This window comes from Strongylocentrotus purpuratus, unplaced genomic scaffold, assembly GCF_000002235.5.
Source record: "Strongylocentrotus purpuratus isolate Spur 01 unplaced genomic scaffold, Spur_5.0 spur5_scaffold_13, whole genome shotgun sequence".
NCBI lineage: Eukaryota > Metazoa > Echinodermata > Echinoidea > Camarodonta > Strongylocentrotidae > Strongylocentrotus > Strongylocentrotus purpuratus.
This window is the reverse complement of record NW_022145598.1, coordinates 19,952,959-19,970,725: the sequence shown is the minus strand read 5'-3', so window position 1 is coordinate 19,970,725 and position 17,767 is coordinate 19,952,959. Positions and strand designations below refer to the sequence as shown.

The 17,767-nt window shown below is 37.4% G+C and overlaps 1 protein-coding gene across 2 annotated transcripts; it reads right to left on the bottom strand.

Annotated features, from left to right (window-relative positions):
* Positions 1 to 1,606: 1,606 nt before the first annotated feature.
* On the bottom strand, positions 1,607 to 17,174 carry LOC756446. Of its 2 annotated transcripts, XM_030983124.1 has the most exons (11): positions 17,025 to 17,174; positions 14,721 to 14,924; positions 13,568 to 13,704; positions 12,812 to 13,078; positions 11,662 to 11,888; positions 10,925 to 11,360; positions 9,727 to 10,036; positions 9,113 to 9,329; positions 8,186 to 8,431; positions 5,281 to 5,293; positions 4,722 to 4,840 (listed from the first exon to the last, which is right to left on the bottom strand). In XM_030983124.1, the coding sequence occupies exons 1-11, from the start codon at positions 17,064 to 17,066 to the stop codon at positions 4,825 to 4,827; spliced, it is 2,115 nt and encodes a 704-aa protein (XP_030838984.1). In that variant the 5' UTR covers positions 17,067 to 17,174; the 3' UTR covers positions 4,722 to 4,824. The 2 variants fall into 2 exon arrangements, with proteins under 2 accessions (XP_030838983.1, XP_030838984.1); XM_030983123.1 differs by lacking the exon at positions 5,281 to 5,293 and having other exon boundaries at positions 1,607 to 4,840.
* Between the last annotated feature and the right edge of the window lie 593 nt (positions 17,175 to 17,767).

Sequence of the window (17,767 nt, the reverse complement as noted above, 5' to 3'; positions counted from 1 at the left end):
GCGGTGTGTGAGGCTATTAATGATATCATTCATAGTCTCTTTTTGATCTGTGACAGTGTGGCTGTCAAAATATTTAATTGGTATTGCAATTTGGCACACATTGGCCGACAACCACACACACACGAAAGCACGCACACAAAAAAACATGCCCCCATTTTCCACATTTTTGTTTTTAAAAAATCTGTAAATTTCTATTTGTAAATATGATCTAGAATCCCTAATAAATGTTAGGCCTACATTTTTTTTTTTGGGGGGGGGGGAGGGGGGGAGGCAACTGAGTCTTAATAAAATAGTATGGGTTGAGAGGCTCCATACACCCCATTGGTGACGAATCTGAGTACCCCACCCCCTCCCCCTAAATAAATGAGTTTGCAAACAAAAGCAAGCATCTATGACACAATCATAACATTCACAAATAGTACATGGCAATTCCACAATAAGCGACACACATATATCAACTTTGCAAATCACTGAATAAATGTATAATTCATTTATTACATTCAGAATGTTATAAATGTGGAAGATCATATGGTTCAAAAGCAGTAAACTTGTTATTGGTTGCACATGGTCTTTAAATGACTGAAATAATCTAGCCCACATTACATCGGAATTGCCAAGTACACAAAGTGCACATATACATGTTAATTGAATTCATACACAATTGACATTTAATCGGAATGTTAATATTTTGATTGACGTGCCTGTTCTGTATTATTTTCCGTATAACATTCAGGGTGTCCCCCAAAAATCCAGTTACTTCACATCTAATATACGCAAACTATGGATCACAATGGAAAGAGCAATCACAAAAGTTCATTCACTAGCTTTTGTTATAACACTTTTTTTGTTGCAAATTAAGGATGGTAAAAAGTAAATACCAGGCTGAATGAAGTTTTATAATTTTAGGGCGAGTTATTTCTGAATAACTGACCATAAAATCATAAAACTTCATTCAGCCAGGTATATTAAAAAAAACAATCAATGATTTTCCCATATTATACAAGAAGTGACCCCAGCCCTTTTTTTCCTATATTAAGCATGTACATTTATGAGATCAAAAACTGTTTTGCTAATAGTCTAGTCATAAAGGCTACAGCTCATACCAACTCAGAATTTATATTCTGAGTAATGTTGATCTATATCTTAACCATAATTTCTAAATTTATGATTATATTATTATGTAAATTGTAATTATTCCAAGAACCCTGTTATATCATATCAGGGTAGAAAAAACAAAGAAATTATCACATGAAAAGCACAGTGCTCTTAACTCCTTTCACAAGTTTTCAATTGCATGTATTTATTTGTGAGTAATTAACTATATTCAGCCCAAGGCATTTTGTCCATTCACAGGCCCAAAGAAGGGGGGGGGGGGACATATATTTGGCTTCACAGTGTCCCCCTCACTAACTCTTTTTATTATCTTCATATTTGGCATGCATGTAGAGTTCATAAAACTATACAATGTCACGGTGCCATGATACACAATAACCCTGTAAATTATTGCCTAAAATATACACACAAAAATCAAGGACAGTGCTTTTATAGGAACAGCACAATCTGAATTAACAGTGACAAAATTAAAAAAAGAGATGAAACCAGCAAATGATTTATCAACAGAAACTCACTTCATTGAACCTCAATTTTTATTTACGCGGACACACAATCTCATCTCAAAATGTATGACAGACTTTTCAACATCTTATAATCAGAACTTAGACTCAATACCAAAAACAAAAACAAACAACAAAAAAAAACGTAGTAAATGCATGCATATTTTAACCCTATTGTAACTGATGGAGGGGGGTTTGACCATTGATCATCAATGTTTTGCACAATAGTTATGCATTGTGCAATGGCCTTATCACACAATTTCACAAGTTGTTTTCTCAAAGTTTCAAGCAACTTTAACATGGTTTAAGACATGAACCTTTCAAACAATTTTGCCAAATAGTACATAGAATATCTGAACAAGATACATTAGTATTAAGTGATTTAGATTGAAAAAAAAAAAAAAAAAAAAAAATATATATATATATATATCCTGTGAAGATGGAATACTTCAGTTGATCATGGCTACTGGCAGTTTCATGCAAGAGCAATCAATATATATATATTTTAGGATGCTTGCAAGCTGAGTTACTGAGTCCATTTTCTGCACAAAGTACAGTAGCATGGCATAACAATCAAGTTACATCAATTAATGAATTTACCCCAATGCACATGCCCATGAACGGTGAGTAGCTCAACTGAATAATATAAACATAACATTTTACACAAATCTGATTATCTAATCTTCGAGATTACAGATCTCATCTAGGATTGGCTCTAATTTCTGTACGTCGCCTTTTAAACCCAATACGAACCAGCAGCCTTGTATAGCACCACCTCAATTCCTCAACTACTCAAATCTGGCCCGGTTACTAATCCATAATGCAACATTCTGAGCAGTGTAGTCTTATGATATAGGCCCACTAATTCACTACTCAATGCATGCATACCGTAATTATTATGTTACTAAGTAGCAAAACAAGTACTTATTTTCTCATAATGTTCAGTTTCCCTGTAATAGGGATAACACCATGTTGCAGTGCTGTCAGAGGTCACATGGTGAGTTCAAAGGTCGTTTGAGGTCATATGTTAAAATTTACCTGCAAGACTCTCTTGTGGCAAGAAATATTGGAGTCATCAACAAGCTTAAAAGCTTTCTTCCAGCACAGGCACTATCCATGTGGTATTGTGCAATAAATTTACCATATCTTAATTATGAGATTCTGGCATGGGAAATGCCTCTCACATGAGACTCAACAAAGTCATTCTACTTCAGAAAAAAGTACTGAGAATGATATGCAATAAGCCCTTTAGAGCTCTTACGAATGAATAGTTTCGTCAGAAACGTATCCTTAAAGTCAGTGACCTCTACAACAATTCCAATTTATGTATCAGCTAGATACAGATAGTATACCTTATGTCCTACAAAATAAAATTTATGAGAAATAATACTTTGCATTCCTATAATACTAGACAATCAAATGACTATCACTTAATACCTAAAAGCAGAACAGTATTTTCTAGCAAAACTGTATTTTTCACAGGACCCAAAATCTGAACCGATTTAGAATACTCATCGAAAAATTTCTTCTGAATTCTTATTGATTCAATCAAATATCTTGTGAACTTTATACTTATCCACGGTAGTGTTGATTATTTTAAAGTCAATATCTACATAATTTTGTATATAGTTTATATACATTCATGTTACAATGTTTATATCTATATAAATTTATAGAATTTTGCTGATTATTTTGCTAAATTTATATCATATTACCATGGGTGTCGATCCTTACGTAATACCTATTCATCAGGGGGGATGAATGAATAGATCATCCCCCCCTGATGAATAGGTATCAGTTACGGATCGACACCCATGCATATTACCCTTGTATAAAATCTCGATAGGGGGTCTACATCTTACAAGCTATGCTTTTCAGTAGGCCCCTCCAAATTTTTTCATTTTATTGGTACGTTTCAAATCTGCATATGTTATGCAGTTGATGTATTTTTTTCAATGGAAATGTTTTATTATGAAATGTACTTTGATGATTTGTGGAATATGAATATATGAATAAATAAATAAATCAAAATAAATAACTCTGCACATGTTGCTGCAATGGCAAACAAAATTTAAGATATATTCGTGCCTTCAGAGGTCACATGGTGAAGTCATAGGTCATTTCAGGTAAAACGTTTAAAGTTTACCTGTATGACTCTCATATACAATTCTCATGGATGGCAAGGGAGATCGCGATATTTCTAGTCATTTTCACAAGTGGTCGAGACACAACATCGCTAATGCCTTGTTATTAGGTAAGGTTCATTAGCATTTAAACCTTTTAATTTGTATTTTTTTATGGATGTTGATTGTCATGAAGGTGAGACTAAAAAGGGAAAAAGTATCACAAAATCAGGCAATTGTTAGCAAATAAGAAATAGCTTTCAAGGTGGTAATTTGTTTGCAAAAATATGACATCAGCAGAATTGAAAAACAAAAGTCATAACTATCCCAAATATAGTCCAAATAATACTTTTTTGGGACACATCCAGTGCATAATGACAGCTTAGGTGACTTACCAAAAGACAAAGCTGCGGCCCACTGCGGGAAAACCGCAAAACAGCATTTTATACCGGATGTACTAATCCCCTCCTAAGTCATTGGAAGAATTATAGAGGATCGGTATATCTGGCATATAATCCTGCTGTGCCTTATTCATGCAGCGGGCCACGGCTTCTGGTATATCATCTTCTGGTAATTCACCTGAAGATGAAGGTGTTTGGTTGAGCATACTCCATTATTTTGCACTATGTGTTTTCCCTAAAGATTGGCACATAGTCACTGCATGTCCGAGGGAATGTGGTGCAGCAACACGCTTTTTCTTGGATGGAATTATGGCTGATGAAGATGGTCTAGAAAAGGCTTGCTCTTTCATGGCAGACTGTTTGGTTGGACGTCCCTTATTTAGTTTCCTCCTCCCTCCGAGTTTCAGTCGACGGCGTGATATGGCTGAGGGCTGAACAGGGATGCTGGGGCCAGATGACTGTAGCAGTCCACCTGAGATTCCTGCCTTCGACTTCACCTTCCTTTTAGCAAGATTTACTCCGCTATACCTGCCAAACATTCGGATTGCTGATACAAGGGCACTGTCTGTTTTTAAACGACCATATGCTCTGAGCATAGCCTTGTACGATTCTACGTAGGTGGTTGGATCTTGTTTAAGTTTTTCCTCCATGTCCACAAACATATGATGGACATCCTCCAAAATCCTGTTATCTCTCTGTGGAGCTGAAAATAAAAAGCAAGAAAAATTACCTAGTAAGACAAAATCTCACATAACAGTTCTATTTGGTTACATACTCACTATCAGTTAACTAGCATTTTACACTTTCCTTCATTAATTTAAAGTGACTGGCCACTGTCAAAGAAGTATCTACAAACAACATGTAAATACAACTCAATTCTATTTTGCTTGAGTTTTGTTTCAATTATAATATTTCTCTGTAAAAATGTTAGCCCTTAAATGTTATAATAACAATGGTAAGAAATATGTCCAAAAACATATAACATAAGAGGAGCACACATCGTCAACTTTTGTTGATGGCAGTATCCACTTGTTTACTACTGTAAGCAGGGAGTGCTGAAATGTGCGCCTTGGCGACATTCATTTGTAAACTAGATATAAAATGGAATATGCTGAAAATGAAATAAAACTGTATTATACTTACTTGTTTGCTACATCTGTATCCAGTCATTAATAGACAAGGTGTGAGTTAACAGATGGAAGAAAAATTAAAAAAAAACAAACAGAAGAATTTGTTATGTCATGAACATTAACAATCAAGATAAGCCCCCCCCCCCCCCCCCCCCCCCCCCTCAAGGAAAGATGTTGAATTGGCATAACCTGACCTAACATAATAGTACCACATACCCTGGATTTGTTTTTTATTCCAAAATATATCCAAGAATCTCTGGAAAAAATAAAAACCAAAAGAAGTATGGTCCTCATTTTGGCTAATCTATTTTTATCATGCACTTGTTAAGGTAGGGCAAGCAGCAAATATGGAATTACTCCCGAGTGAAAAAAAAAATTGTAATTGTCAACCATATTTTTCAGTTGGCTGTTATGCCAATACAATTTTTTTTTTTTTTTTTTTGGGGGGGGGGGGGGGGGGTGGCTGGTCTGACATGCAACATGCAAATTTTCTGAAACATGTACCATGAACATAATAATTTATAAAATGCAACTTCTATTCAATATATTTTATCATTAATAGTAATAATTAACAGTAACATATACATTCTCTGCAACATACATCATCATGAATATTAATAACTATAACATGCAAATTAGATTCAACAACTGTTATCATGAATATTAATAATTAACAATAAAATGCAACATGTATCATCAGGGATAAACAATAATGTAAATTCTCAGGAAATCAGGTGCGGACACAGGGTTGAACAAGGACTGGGGGGGGGGGGGGGGAGGCACAATTGGCTCCCTACTGCATCCGCACCTGTGTATCCATCCGCATGGATGTAATATGCAAATTTTCTGTACCATCCAAATGATAGCCATTATTATGTAAACAAATTTGATTTATTCCAATGTTGTAAGATATTGAAATGCCAAGAAAAACAACAAGGGAAACGCTCTCGGCGGTCTCGCCTGCATAACGCAATTCAATATGATAAACCAGAACGTCAATGACGTAGCGCTCATCCGCATCTCGAAACAACAAATATCGTAAATTTTATGTGGTACACTTTTGAACTGGTCAAAAAATAAAAATTTGATGCCCTGGAAGGGACATACTGTAATTTCATTTCATTTGCATAAAGTACCATAAATAATCAATGGAGCAAAATCTCACAATTCTGTGTAGAAGTTTAGTGTTCCAAATTTAGCTCTACCAGATAAGGCAAACCAAATCAAAATCGGTCGAGAAATGAAGGAGAAGAAGCCTTTTTTTGTGATTTCGAATAAATTTGCATAAATTAGCATAATTAATTAATGGAAAACAATTTCAAAATTCTGTGTAGAAGTTTAGTGTACCAAAGTTAGCTCTACGATATAAAGCAAACCAAATCAAAATCAGTCAAGAAATGAAGGAGAAGAAGCCTTTTTTATGATTTCGAATAAATTTGCATAAATTAGCATAGATAATGAATTTCACGATTCTGTGTAGAAATTTTAAATCCCCCTCCTAGCCCTATCATATGAAACAATCAGAATCAAAATAACGAAAAAGAAGCATTTTGAAAATCTTTATGTGGTGCCACAACAAAGTCAAAGTTTGTTGACCTTAAATGACCTTTGACCTTAACGTAGTGACCTGAAATTCTACTCACATGATTGGGGAGACTTGATAACCCTATAGTCTAATTTTCATTGACTAAGAACTTATACTTTCAAAATTATATCAAAAATTCAAAAACTTAACCTTAGGTTAAGTTTTCGATGATGATGCTACAACATAGTCCAAGTCTGTTGACCTGAAATGACCTTTGACCTTGACTTTGTGATCTGAAATTCTACTCACATGATTGGGGGTACTTGATTACCCTATAGTCAAAGTTTCATTGACTAAGAACTTATACTTTCAAAATTATATCAAAAATTCAAAAACTTAACCTCAGGTTAAGTTTTCGATGATGATGCTACAACATAGTCCAAGTCTGTTGACCTGAAATGACCTTTGACCTTGACTTTGTGATCTGAAATTCTACTCACATGATTGGGGGTACTTGATTACCCTATAGTCAAAGTTTCATTGACTAAGAACTTATACTTTATAAATTATATCAAAAATTCAAAAACTTAACCTTAGGTTAAGTTTTTGATGTTGACGCCGTCGCCGTCGCCGCCGCCGTCACCGGAAAAGCGGCGCCTATGTCTCGCTTTTTGCTACGCAGGCGAGACAAAAATTAACTCTAACCACATGGAGGGGGGGGGGCCCCATCAACATTTTCCACGACCATTCTGATGCGCGAAATTTTTGAACGCGGCGCTCGCTGACTTTTTACTTTCAAAAAAACATTTTCATGAAAACGGGCATACCGTTACGACGTTGCACGATTTAAACAAATATCCGTCAAACCAAAAACAGCTCATTGGCTAAAATTATTTTGTTTTAGCATAATTATGCTTCGAAAAGTTTCTGCAATAAATTTTGCCCCAAAACAAACAAAAACAAAAGGTCGCGAAAGAAGAAATACATAAGAAATTAATTTTGATACCAGGAATTTTCTTCAAGTATAATTTTTTGGAATGCTACAAAGAATATTTACACCAAAAATTAGAATTCTATGAGCTTTATTTAGTGATTTAAAGCAAAAAGTATGATTTCGTGCATAAATTAACATAATTAACATAAAATACAAAGACATTATTTCGGAAAGACTAACTTTACATTCTTGTAGATCACATCGCACACTACTATCATGCAAATTTTCGTGGAGATTGCGCGATTGGCGGTTGAGATCTGAAGGGGGGCAAAAAATGCCCCCTTCCCCCCCTCCATGGACTCAAGTGAACAAAAAAAAAAAGGGATGAGGGTTAAGCGTAAATGGAAAAATAGAACGATCTTATAATGCATGCAGTAAAAAATGAAAGTCATTGCTTACATTTGGTGGAGTAATGTCTATGCATACGTTGGGCAAACTGGTTGTGTAGATCTCTCTGGGCATGCAGGCTTTCTAGCCTGACTAGTTGAGGATCTTCGATTGAAGCATGGTCATCAAGATGGCTACTAGACATTGGCTTATCTACATCAGGCTCGGGCTCATCTACATCAGGCTCGGGCACATCCTCAGCTGTGGGCTCAGATGACTGGAGAGGGCCAAGCCATCCTGATGGCACATTGCTTGTTGCTGAAATTCAATAATTATATATCACTACCCAATTTAGACTACATGGAATTCGACTGCGCGCAGTCGAAAATGATGCCTCCGTCATAGAGCAATTTTACAAACCAAAACAGAAGAAATTTTTCGGATTCAAGTTCAATTGTAATCCATTGACAGGTTCTCAGAATATCGTGATTACAAGCAATTTCTCATATACATATATGACCCTTTGATCTTTGACCTCATGACCCTAAAATCTACTCAGTTCATTGGCTCTGCAAGATGTCCTGAGTTAAATAGTAATCCATCTGTCAGTTCTAATGAGAATGCGTTCACAAGCTATTTTTGCATACATGAGCCCATGATCTCTGAATATGAAAAAAAAAACCAAGGTGGTTCACGAACCACAGGTCTCGCCTGATTTTGCGATCAATAAAACAAGGAATATGACCTTTTGACCCCTTGATAACCTTTGACATCATCATCCTCATCAACACAAATGTGGTATTACCCAAGGATCATTTGTACCAAGTTTGAACGCAATTGATGCAGAAATAAAGAAATGAGAGTAAACTAAACAAAAACTTTATGATTTTTGTAACAGACTAACAGACCACCAGACTAACAGGAGGAGAAAAAAAGAAGAAAAGTGATTACTAGGTCTCTGCCGAACTTCGTTCAGGCGAGACAAAAAAATCAACTTACATCCTGTTGCAACGTGTAGCAGAACCTTCCTTTGACTGGCAGATGAAGGCAAATAATTGTCCGAAGTAATGTTGAAGTACTTGACAACAGCCTGCTGATGCTTACAGGCACCACCTGTCCGGCCTTGGCGACAGGCACAAACCCCGACAGCCATGTCAACTTCGTACACCACCTCGCTGTCTGTCTGGCTGACTACTTTGTATGTGTTCTCTCCAGTCTAGAAAGACATATTTTGAAAAAAAGGCACATGCTTATTTTTCTTTCTATTATTTAGGTCATTTCTGTTATACATGGTGCTGTTCTCTTAGAGCATTGTTAAAACAACCAACCAAAAATACATTGATAAATCGGGACAATCACATGATGATAATAAATAATAATGGCAGTACAAATGGAAAAATCATGAACCTAATTAATACAGGACAAGAATTATCAATCTGGTATGAAACAGGGTAACTTAGAAACAATAACAGAACATTTCAGATTGATATATGATATTTCTAACAGGAATAGCATCCTGTGTTCAGAGTCATCAATGCACACAAATTCTTCATGTCACAACATTATCCATTTGGTATATTAAAAGATAAAGGAATCTAGGATAAAGATAATACCTTAGATACATCTTCTTTGTTGATTGTTGTCTTATTTAAGTGAGGCTGCCACTTCAGGGGGCGTTGGTTAACAACAGCCAACAGCTTTCGTTGGTAGAATCCCTCTAGTCTGGATAACAAGAAATCCAGAAGCTGTGGAATGTTGAAAGCCTTTGACCGCTGCATCACTGATTCCTTTAGCACCCGCATGGCTGCCTCTGCGTAATTGTTTGTGTTGTTTCCACGAATTCGAAGATTTAGCCTAAAGGCTTGTGCCCACACCTGGCGCCTGTCATACAATGTTTCCAAGTGCGTGGCAAAACCAGGATATCTAAAAATAATGACAAGAGTTTCATAGGAACCATAACAAGAATGGCATAAAAGAAAACAAATTTATTATATTTTGTAATTTGTACCATAACATAATTTAGCTATTTACAAGTTCCTACTGAACAAAATTATTCACTTCAATCAAGTTCATTACCATTATTATAGATGTTATAAAGTTCCTCAGATAAAGACATGTAAGGGCTTTCATTTTATTCAATTTATATCCCTCCATGGGGTTTAGATTCACATCGTTCATTGTAGTGTATAAAGCAAAAAAAGTGAAAAGTGCAAGCACTGGAATATCTATAAAGGATGTCCCTGAGAATAAAAACAAAAATGCTATTGTCCGATAGACATTTTGCAAAAGTTGAAAAAATGTACAAAAAAAAAAAAAAAAATCCCTTTCACCAGCAATGGCCCCTGTATCCGACTGTTAACCCAAATAAGGATGGGATGGAATCAAACATGCCCCATTAATTTATTGCAACTTCTGAGACAAAAATTGGTGCACCTGCACATACCCTTTTAACAAATTTATTTGATGCCCAAGATCTCCAAGGGTGAAATTAACGCCTACCACTAGTTATAGTAGAGCCGAAAAGCGACACAACATGCGACTGCATCTCCTATATGACTCCATCCTTAAAACAAATAATTCTATTAGTTGACCTCTGTGACCCTTGACCTTCCAAGTTCATGCTTCAAAATTAAGTAAGATCATCATCCTATGGTGATACATACTATTCCAAGTTCGAATTTATTTCTGAAGTGATTCTTGAGATATCGAAATAAGGAGCAAACAGGACGTACGTACGGACGGACAGACAGACAGACAACCAGAAAACATGATACACTTTTGGTGGTGGTGGCTGAGGCATAAAAATCTTACCTTCTTACATCTGGATGATTTTGAGCCCGATCATATGCACTTTCAACACCTGAAAAATCATCAGCATACAGGATGGCCTTCACAAGGGCGAAGAGGCTCTGGCGGTGGTCTTTCTTGATCCCATGCTTGCTGTCCCACAGCCATCGCCACACTGCCTGCAGAACATGGAATGTGCAAAGGAGGAGCACCGAATTTGGGAAAACAGCATTCAAAGCTTTCCTTTCTGCCAGACAATCGTCAGTGATGAAGACTGATGGCCCTCTCTCTCCTCTTCCTCCAAAGGCATCTGCAGGCAAAAGAGTTTGCAGCTGTTGGAACGCTTTTTCCAGGGTCCCTTCTTTTTCATTTTGTGTGATGACAACACCCAAGGGTAGGCCCCCAGAAGAGCTGTGAGTCAGGAATAAGAATACCTTGCTTCCATGCCGATCAAGATTTCCTGCAGTAAAATGAAATGGTAATAATTATGTGTGTTAAATATGGCAAAGACCCTAGTAAGATATTTGTAGTGATGGAGGCATTAATGTTACTTTACAAAAATGTTAATTGTAGATTATTACTTGGTAGGAGTTATTCATTCAATAGATGTGTTAATAATTTTGCCCACATCACACTAGAAATATATGTTTTATAGTTTATAAAAATAATCATTTTGTAAGAAACTACTGGATCAAGTAGAGACAAAATGTTATGTCTGTTTGTATGTTTTAAATACTTCAAGTATATGGCAATATTATTACCTGTGGAATCAACAAAAACTAGTTCACTGCTTTGGGCCATAGTACGATGAACCCGTTGCATGAGCGGTGTGGCAATAGCCATCATGGGCTCCCCATCGACAAATGAAATGTCTGCACATTTCATGCCGGCATCGTTGTTGTACTTATTGATGCTATCTTCCAGTGCTGCCAGCATGCCTGGACCATCAGCAGCACCGTAGGCTTTCTGGAAGAGCTTTTTATAAAGCCTAAAAGAATAAATACATATGCAAAACATAAGCAACTTCCATATTATTCCTAAATTTCTATTGTTGGGACTGGCCAAATAAATATTAATTTTTCTTTAGCCTGCAGGTAAAAGGCAAATGGATAAACCTATGATCATATTTGTACCAAGTTTGAACAGATTTAATGCAGAAATTAAGGTGGATCCTGCCACTACATTACAACAAGGTGGTTCGCGAACCACGAGTCTCGTCTGATTTTGCAATCAATAAAACATGCAATATGACCTTTTGATCCCTAGATGTCCGTTGAGGTAACCTTTGTAGGTATCATATATGTGACAATACCCAATTATCATTTAGTTAAAGTTTGAATAAAATTGATGCACAAAAACAAGAAATGAGTGCAGTTAAACAAAAACTGTAAGAAAAATGAAGAACATGACTTCATATCATTTGACATTTTTACCCCTTGATGACATTTGACCTCATCATCCTCATCACCACACATGTGGTATTACCCAAGGATCATAATAATTTGTTAAATGCATTCTTTTACTTAAAGGCATTCCACATGCTACCAGTGTCTCTGATACGGTCTAAAAATTAAGCCCTGACAAAATTGAAGTTTAAAACGATCAATAAGATCTTTAAAAAAGTGAAAATCATTGAGAGACCATTCCAGCTTTCCCCCATAGACTGCTGTGTTGCAGAATTTCCCATCGGCTGAGAATAATTAATGTGCCCATTTGTATCTGAACATATTGTACCACTTACGTCATAACTGTCTGAACATAAGTGTTCTAGGGTGTTTATTTGTCCATTGAAACACTGTCAGATATGTCAGATGGCAAAGTTTGACAATTTTTTAAACGGGTCTTCCACAGTGTTATATAGCATCTTTTATTTTATTTGAATATCATTATTCTACAAAATGTATTACTGACCTGTAGCAAAATGGCAAATCGGGACAGATGGACCTATCTCCGCAGGCTAAAACATACTTCTCAGGATCTTCAGTTTGGAGCTCCAGCTCTAGGAGGTTCAGGGCACTTGATGGGGAATGCCCATTGCTGAACAGATCCTCCAGCTTTTTGCATGTTTCATTGCTGACCTTCCTGAATTTCAGGGCTGCAGGAATGGAGACCACATGGTTGTGAATCCATTCTAGCCTCACCTCTGTGGGATACTCCAGAATACGACAGTCAGCAATCCTACAAAGTTGAGATGAAAAAAAACAAAAAACAAGAAACAGATTTTTAATTTTTTTTTTGTCACCTGATATATAGTGAGGACCCGAGCAGGGGTCTTGTATGCACTCCGACAAAGGATTTGAACCAGAATTTAGAATAAGGACAAAATCATTTTAGCATGCTCACACAATTCAACCGATCAAATAAATTGAATCTTTGCGTTTTGCTCTAGCCAGGTGATTGACATGACATTGCGCGCCTTGGACATTATGACATCCTTATCCCAAATTTTGGTTCATTGTGTATGCTAGCCATTATTGTTTAGAAGAGTGTGTTAGTATGTGCTTTATTGTGCTTCGCTCACAAGAGCTGATTTTTTTTATTTTTCATTTTTTTAAGGGGGGGGGGGGTGTGAAGCTACATGCATGTATCACCCACCCCACCCTCCTGAAAAAAATATAAACTTAGAGCCACCTCCATGTGGAAAAGTTATTAAATTGTTTGTAATACCTGCTTTTCCTCCCACTTCCTGGAATAGTCTTCCTCACGGTCACAGTCATTTTTGAACGACAGTCCGTATTCTTCATGTGCCTAGAAGTCCCTTCCTTGATCTTCCTCTGTTGCCCATGCTGGCATCTAAATATTTTCTGTAATTAACAAATATTCAGTACAATTTATTATGTGTGTATAAATTGCCCAAATCTTGTGTTGTAATTTTTTATTAAACAACAACAACAACAACAACAACAATAATCATAATTATAATAATAATAATACATAGAATTTGTATAGCGCACTTTCCATCTTATTTAGATGCTCAAGGTGCTTCAGAGGAAATGAGAGGGAAAAAAATACATAACAGGCTTGAACTTTACAAGTGAATACATATATGGTTGTCTGTCAAAAAAGCACCATTATACAGGTATGTCTTTAGCTTGCCCCTGAAGGTGATTACTGACGTCTCGGTTTTAAAACTCTGTGGAAGAGAATTCCACAGGGTCTGCCCTGCATGAGCAAAGGCCTGTTCCCCCCATAATTTCCTTGAAACCGGAACTTGCAAAAGACCAGAAGTATAGGATCTTAAGGTTCGTGAGGGTTGGTAGTTGTGAATCAAAGATTTATTGTAACTGGGGGAAGTTCCATTGACAATATGAAAGAGCAAAAAGAAGTATTTTGAACTGAAGACAAGGCGTTCCCTCAGGGGCAACTAGTGAAGACTTTACAAGACAGGGGTGATGTGACTGCGCTGGCTGGATAAAGTTACAATGCGCGCAGCTGCATTTTGTAACTTCTGCAGTTTCCCAATTTTAGAGTCTGGTAAGTTGTATAGAAGGGCAAGAAGGCCATTACCAAAATGCAAAAAATGTTGTGGTCATCAAGGAAATACAAGTCAATAAATTATCATGATTTCCATGAATATGATTTATCATTCATTTGATCATCTCTGATCAGTGCCCACTTATTGTTTGGAGATCATAATTTGTGCATCTTATTACATTGCTATTAATTTCGGAAATAATTTCAGGTTATAGCTCATAAAACATGCACACAATTCAAATCTATTAATAAGGTTGTAGCATACGTAAACAATAAAACTGTAGCTGCTTGGAAATGCAGGCCGATTTGGAAATATAGACAAATGCTAGTTTAAAAAAGGCTATACCTTGAAGAGATTTTTCTTTTGTTTTGGAGGGACCGTTCTCATACATTTCCATGTTGCTTTGGAGGAACCTTCAAAGGCATCCAGCCACATTCCTGCATCTTCACTGGTGAAGACGTCTATACGGAATGTTGCTGTTAAGGCAACACCATCCTCATTGTATTCAGACTGAAGCAGATGATATCTATACTCCATAGGTAGAATCTCCTACAAATGGAAGCAAATTAGAAAATGTATTTGTGATGATCCAGGTGGAGATTGGTGTAATTTATAGATCTACTGTTTCATTATAGTGTAGCATGGCCCATAGGAAAGTGAAAAGTATGCCGCAGACCTGCCGCAGACCTGCCGCAGATCTGCCGCAGACCTGCCGCAGACTTTTAGTCTGCGGCAAAGAGTATGCCGAAGTATGCGGCAGAAAGAAATTTTGCTGCAGACTTGCCGCATACCAGTATGCCACAGGAACAGTCTGCGGCAGATCTGCGGCAGGATGAAATTTTGCTGCAGACTTGCCGCATACTAGTATGCCACAGGAACAGTCTGCGGCAGATCTGCGGCAGGATGAAATTTTGCTGCAGACTTGCCGCATACTAGTATGCCACAGGAACAGTCTGCGGCAGATCTGCGGCAGGATGAAACTTCGCTCCAGACTTGCCGCATACTAGTATGCCACAGGAACAGTCTGCGGCAGATCTGCGGCAGGATGAAATTTTGCTCCAGACTTGCCGCATACTAGTATGCCACAGGAACAGTCTGCGGCAGATCTGCGGCAGGGCGAAACTTTGCTCCAGACTTGCCGCATACCAGTACGCCACAGGAACAGTCTGCGGCAGGTCTGCCACAGGAAATCCCATTAAAGTCTAATAGGGCCAATTGAAACCAATCATCTCATGCATATTCATTATTACTTTACACGTGTGACAGAAAAATACATTTATCATGATTTGTTAAGCAAATTAAGACAATGCACATCATTTTTGTGATTTCTATTTTCCTTTTGCCATTATTAACCAATAGATTATTTTGTCTGATCATGTTACAATTACATTCACGTTTAAGCAATAGATATATTGATTACTAACCAAGAAACTATGATTACTAACCAAGAAACAATATACATATTTAGTATATATATGTGTACGAGCCTGTGTCACTTTAAATGTTACTCTTGAATACACTTCAAATGATCAATGTGATGAAGTTAATACAATTGAGAATAGAATATACCTAATTGGTAATATATATATATATATAGATATATTGGTATTACCTAATTGGTAATATCGTTATTGCCAATATCGGTTATGAAGTATCGATCAGTTTATCACTGGTTCTTCTACATGCATACTATATTGCCACGTTTTGGATATGAAAGAGTATGCGGCAGGTCTGCAGCAGGTCTATATGAGATATGAATATTCATGACGAAGAGTCTGCGGCAGGTCTGCAGCAAGTCTGCGGCAGACCTGCCGCAGACTCTTCATCATACTGAAAGAGTATGCGGCAAGTCTGCAGCAAGTCTGCGGCAGACCTGCCGCAGACTCTTCATCATACTGAAAGAGTATGCGGCAAGTCTGCGGCAAGTCTGCAGCAAAACTAATTTGCATGTGAAAAAGATGACTGTCTGCGGCAGGTCTGCCGCAGGAGTATGCGGCAGACTCATTTCTTTCCTATGGGGGTACAAACACACCTACTATGTACATGTATGTGGTCCTAAGCAGCGCTAACCAGACAGTAACAGACCACATATGCCCTCTACTGGGAAAAAAAAATGAGCAAAGTTTGCACTGTGTGAATTAGAGGTCTAAATGCAATGCAAAAAAATTTTGTTGCAGAATTTAGAATCTGGACACATGTCATGTGTTAAGAAAAATTAAAACCGACATCTGAAATGTTGTGTCCTTCTTAATTTTCATAACATAGTCTATAATATTTAACAGGTCATAGACTAGCCATATCAAAGCAACATCTATAATATACAGTAATACGCTAAGATTTTGGCCCGTCTGCACGTTTTTTCCACGATGTCGGCCTTTCGCTTTTTGAAATAGGCTCCCAAACGGCCACAATTATTTATTGCCTGAACTTCATCATCATCAGCAGCAGCCAACATCATCATCTCTCTCTCTCTCTCTCTCTCTCTCTCTTGGTTGATCCCTCCACTTTCTTTGGAGATTTCTTGGGTGATTTCATCGTCTTACACTATAGTACAGTTACACTACAAAAAAATCCACATGTGGGACTAGTCTACTATCTGTGAGACGTATGATAAAACGTTTTTTTATTTTAAATTTTTCATTTACATACCTGCAATGGATCAGGAAGCGTTGTTTGCGTAATGTCTTCCATAAATCAACCATAAATGAAATATAATATAAATAAAAACAAATGAAAACAGATCACTAAAATACTGTAGGCGATTTGAAGAAGAATGCGAGAATCAACTGGCAAGTTCAGATCAGGCGCGCTTCTTCTTCTTCTTCTTGATTTGTTTTTGTTTGGCGCTGTTCATGAAGTACTAGTCTTTGCTGCAGCCCGGTTTTACTCACTTATCGTGAAAATGACGGAACTACAGTGTAAAACGTAAAGTCGCGCCCCGGCCGGCCACGCAGTCTTCTTCATATTGCACCGCATGCATGCTCCGCTCTCTCGCGCTAGCAATGCAGAACAATTTTCCCCGCCCGCGCGATCTAGGGGAGGTAAGGGGCCAATAGGTTACCGTGACGACTGCACTGATCTTGATAGCGCCGTGTGTGGTCGAACGGTCAGTATAAAGCGCCGTTGCAGGTTAGACCGTTTCACGAACGGTCTAAAGTTCGCCGCTCAGTATAAAAGGGGTGCAAGTATTCTGTCCGTGATGGTTATTTGTTTTGATAAATTTAATTGTAAATTTGAAAATTATGATATAATTATGTACACGGGCGTAAATCCGGGGGGGGGGGGGGGGTGGGGGTATGCATCCCCCTGGCTCGCCTACACTGTATAGCCTACACGTATGTCACGATCATTAAGAGTAATTGCGCGACGTGCGCGAACAAGCACTTCATAAA

Excerpts from the sequence above, each read along its gene's own strand:
- LOC756446 (XM_030983123.1), bottom strand. The coding sequence starts at position 17,066 with ATGGAAGACATTACGCAAACAACGCTTCCTGATCCATTGCAG. Across the intron at positions 14,925-17,024 it reads CGCTTCCTGATCCATTGCAG|GAGATTCTACCTATGGAGTA; the intron begins GTATGTAAATGA and ends TTCCATTTGTAG. Across the intron at positions 8,432-9,112 it reads GCTACACGTTGCAACAGGAT|CAACAAGCAATGTGCCATCA; the intron begins GTAAGTTGATTT and ends ATTGAATTTCAG.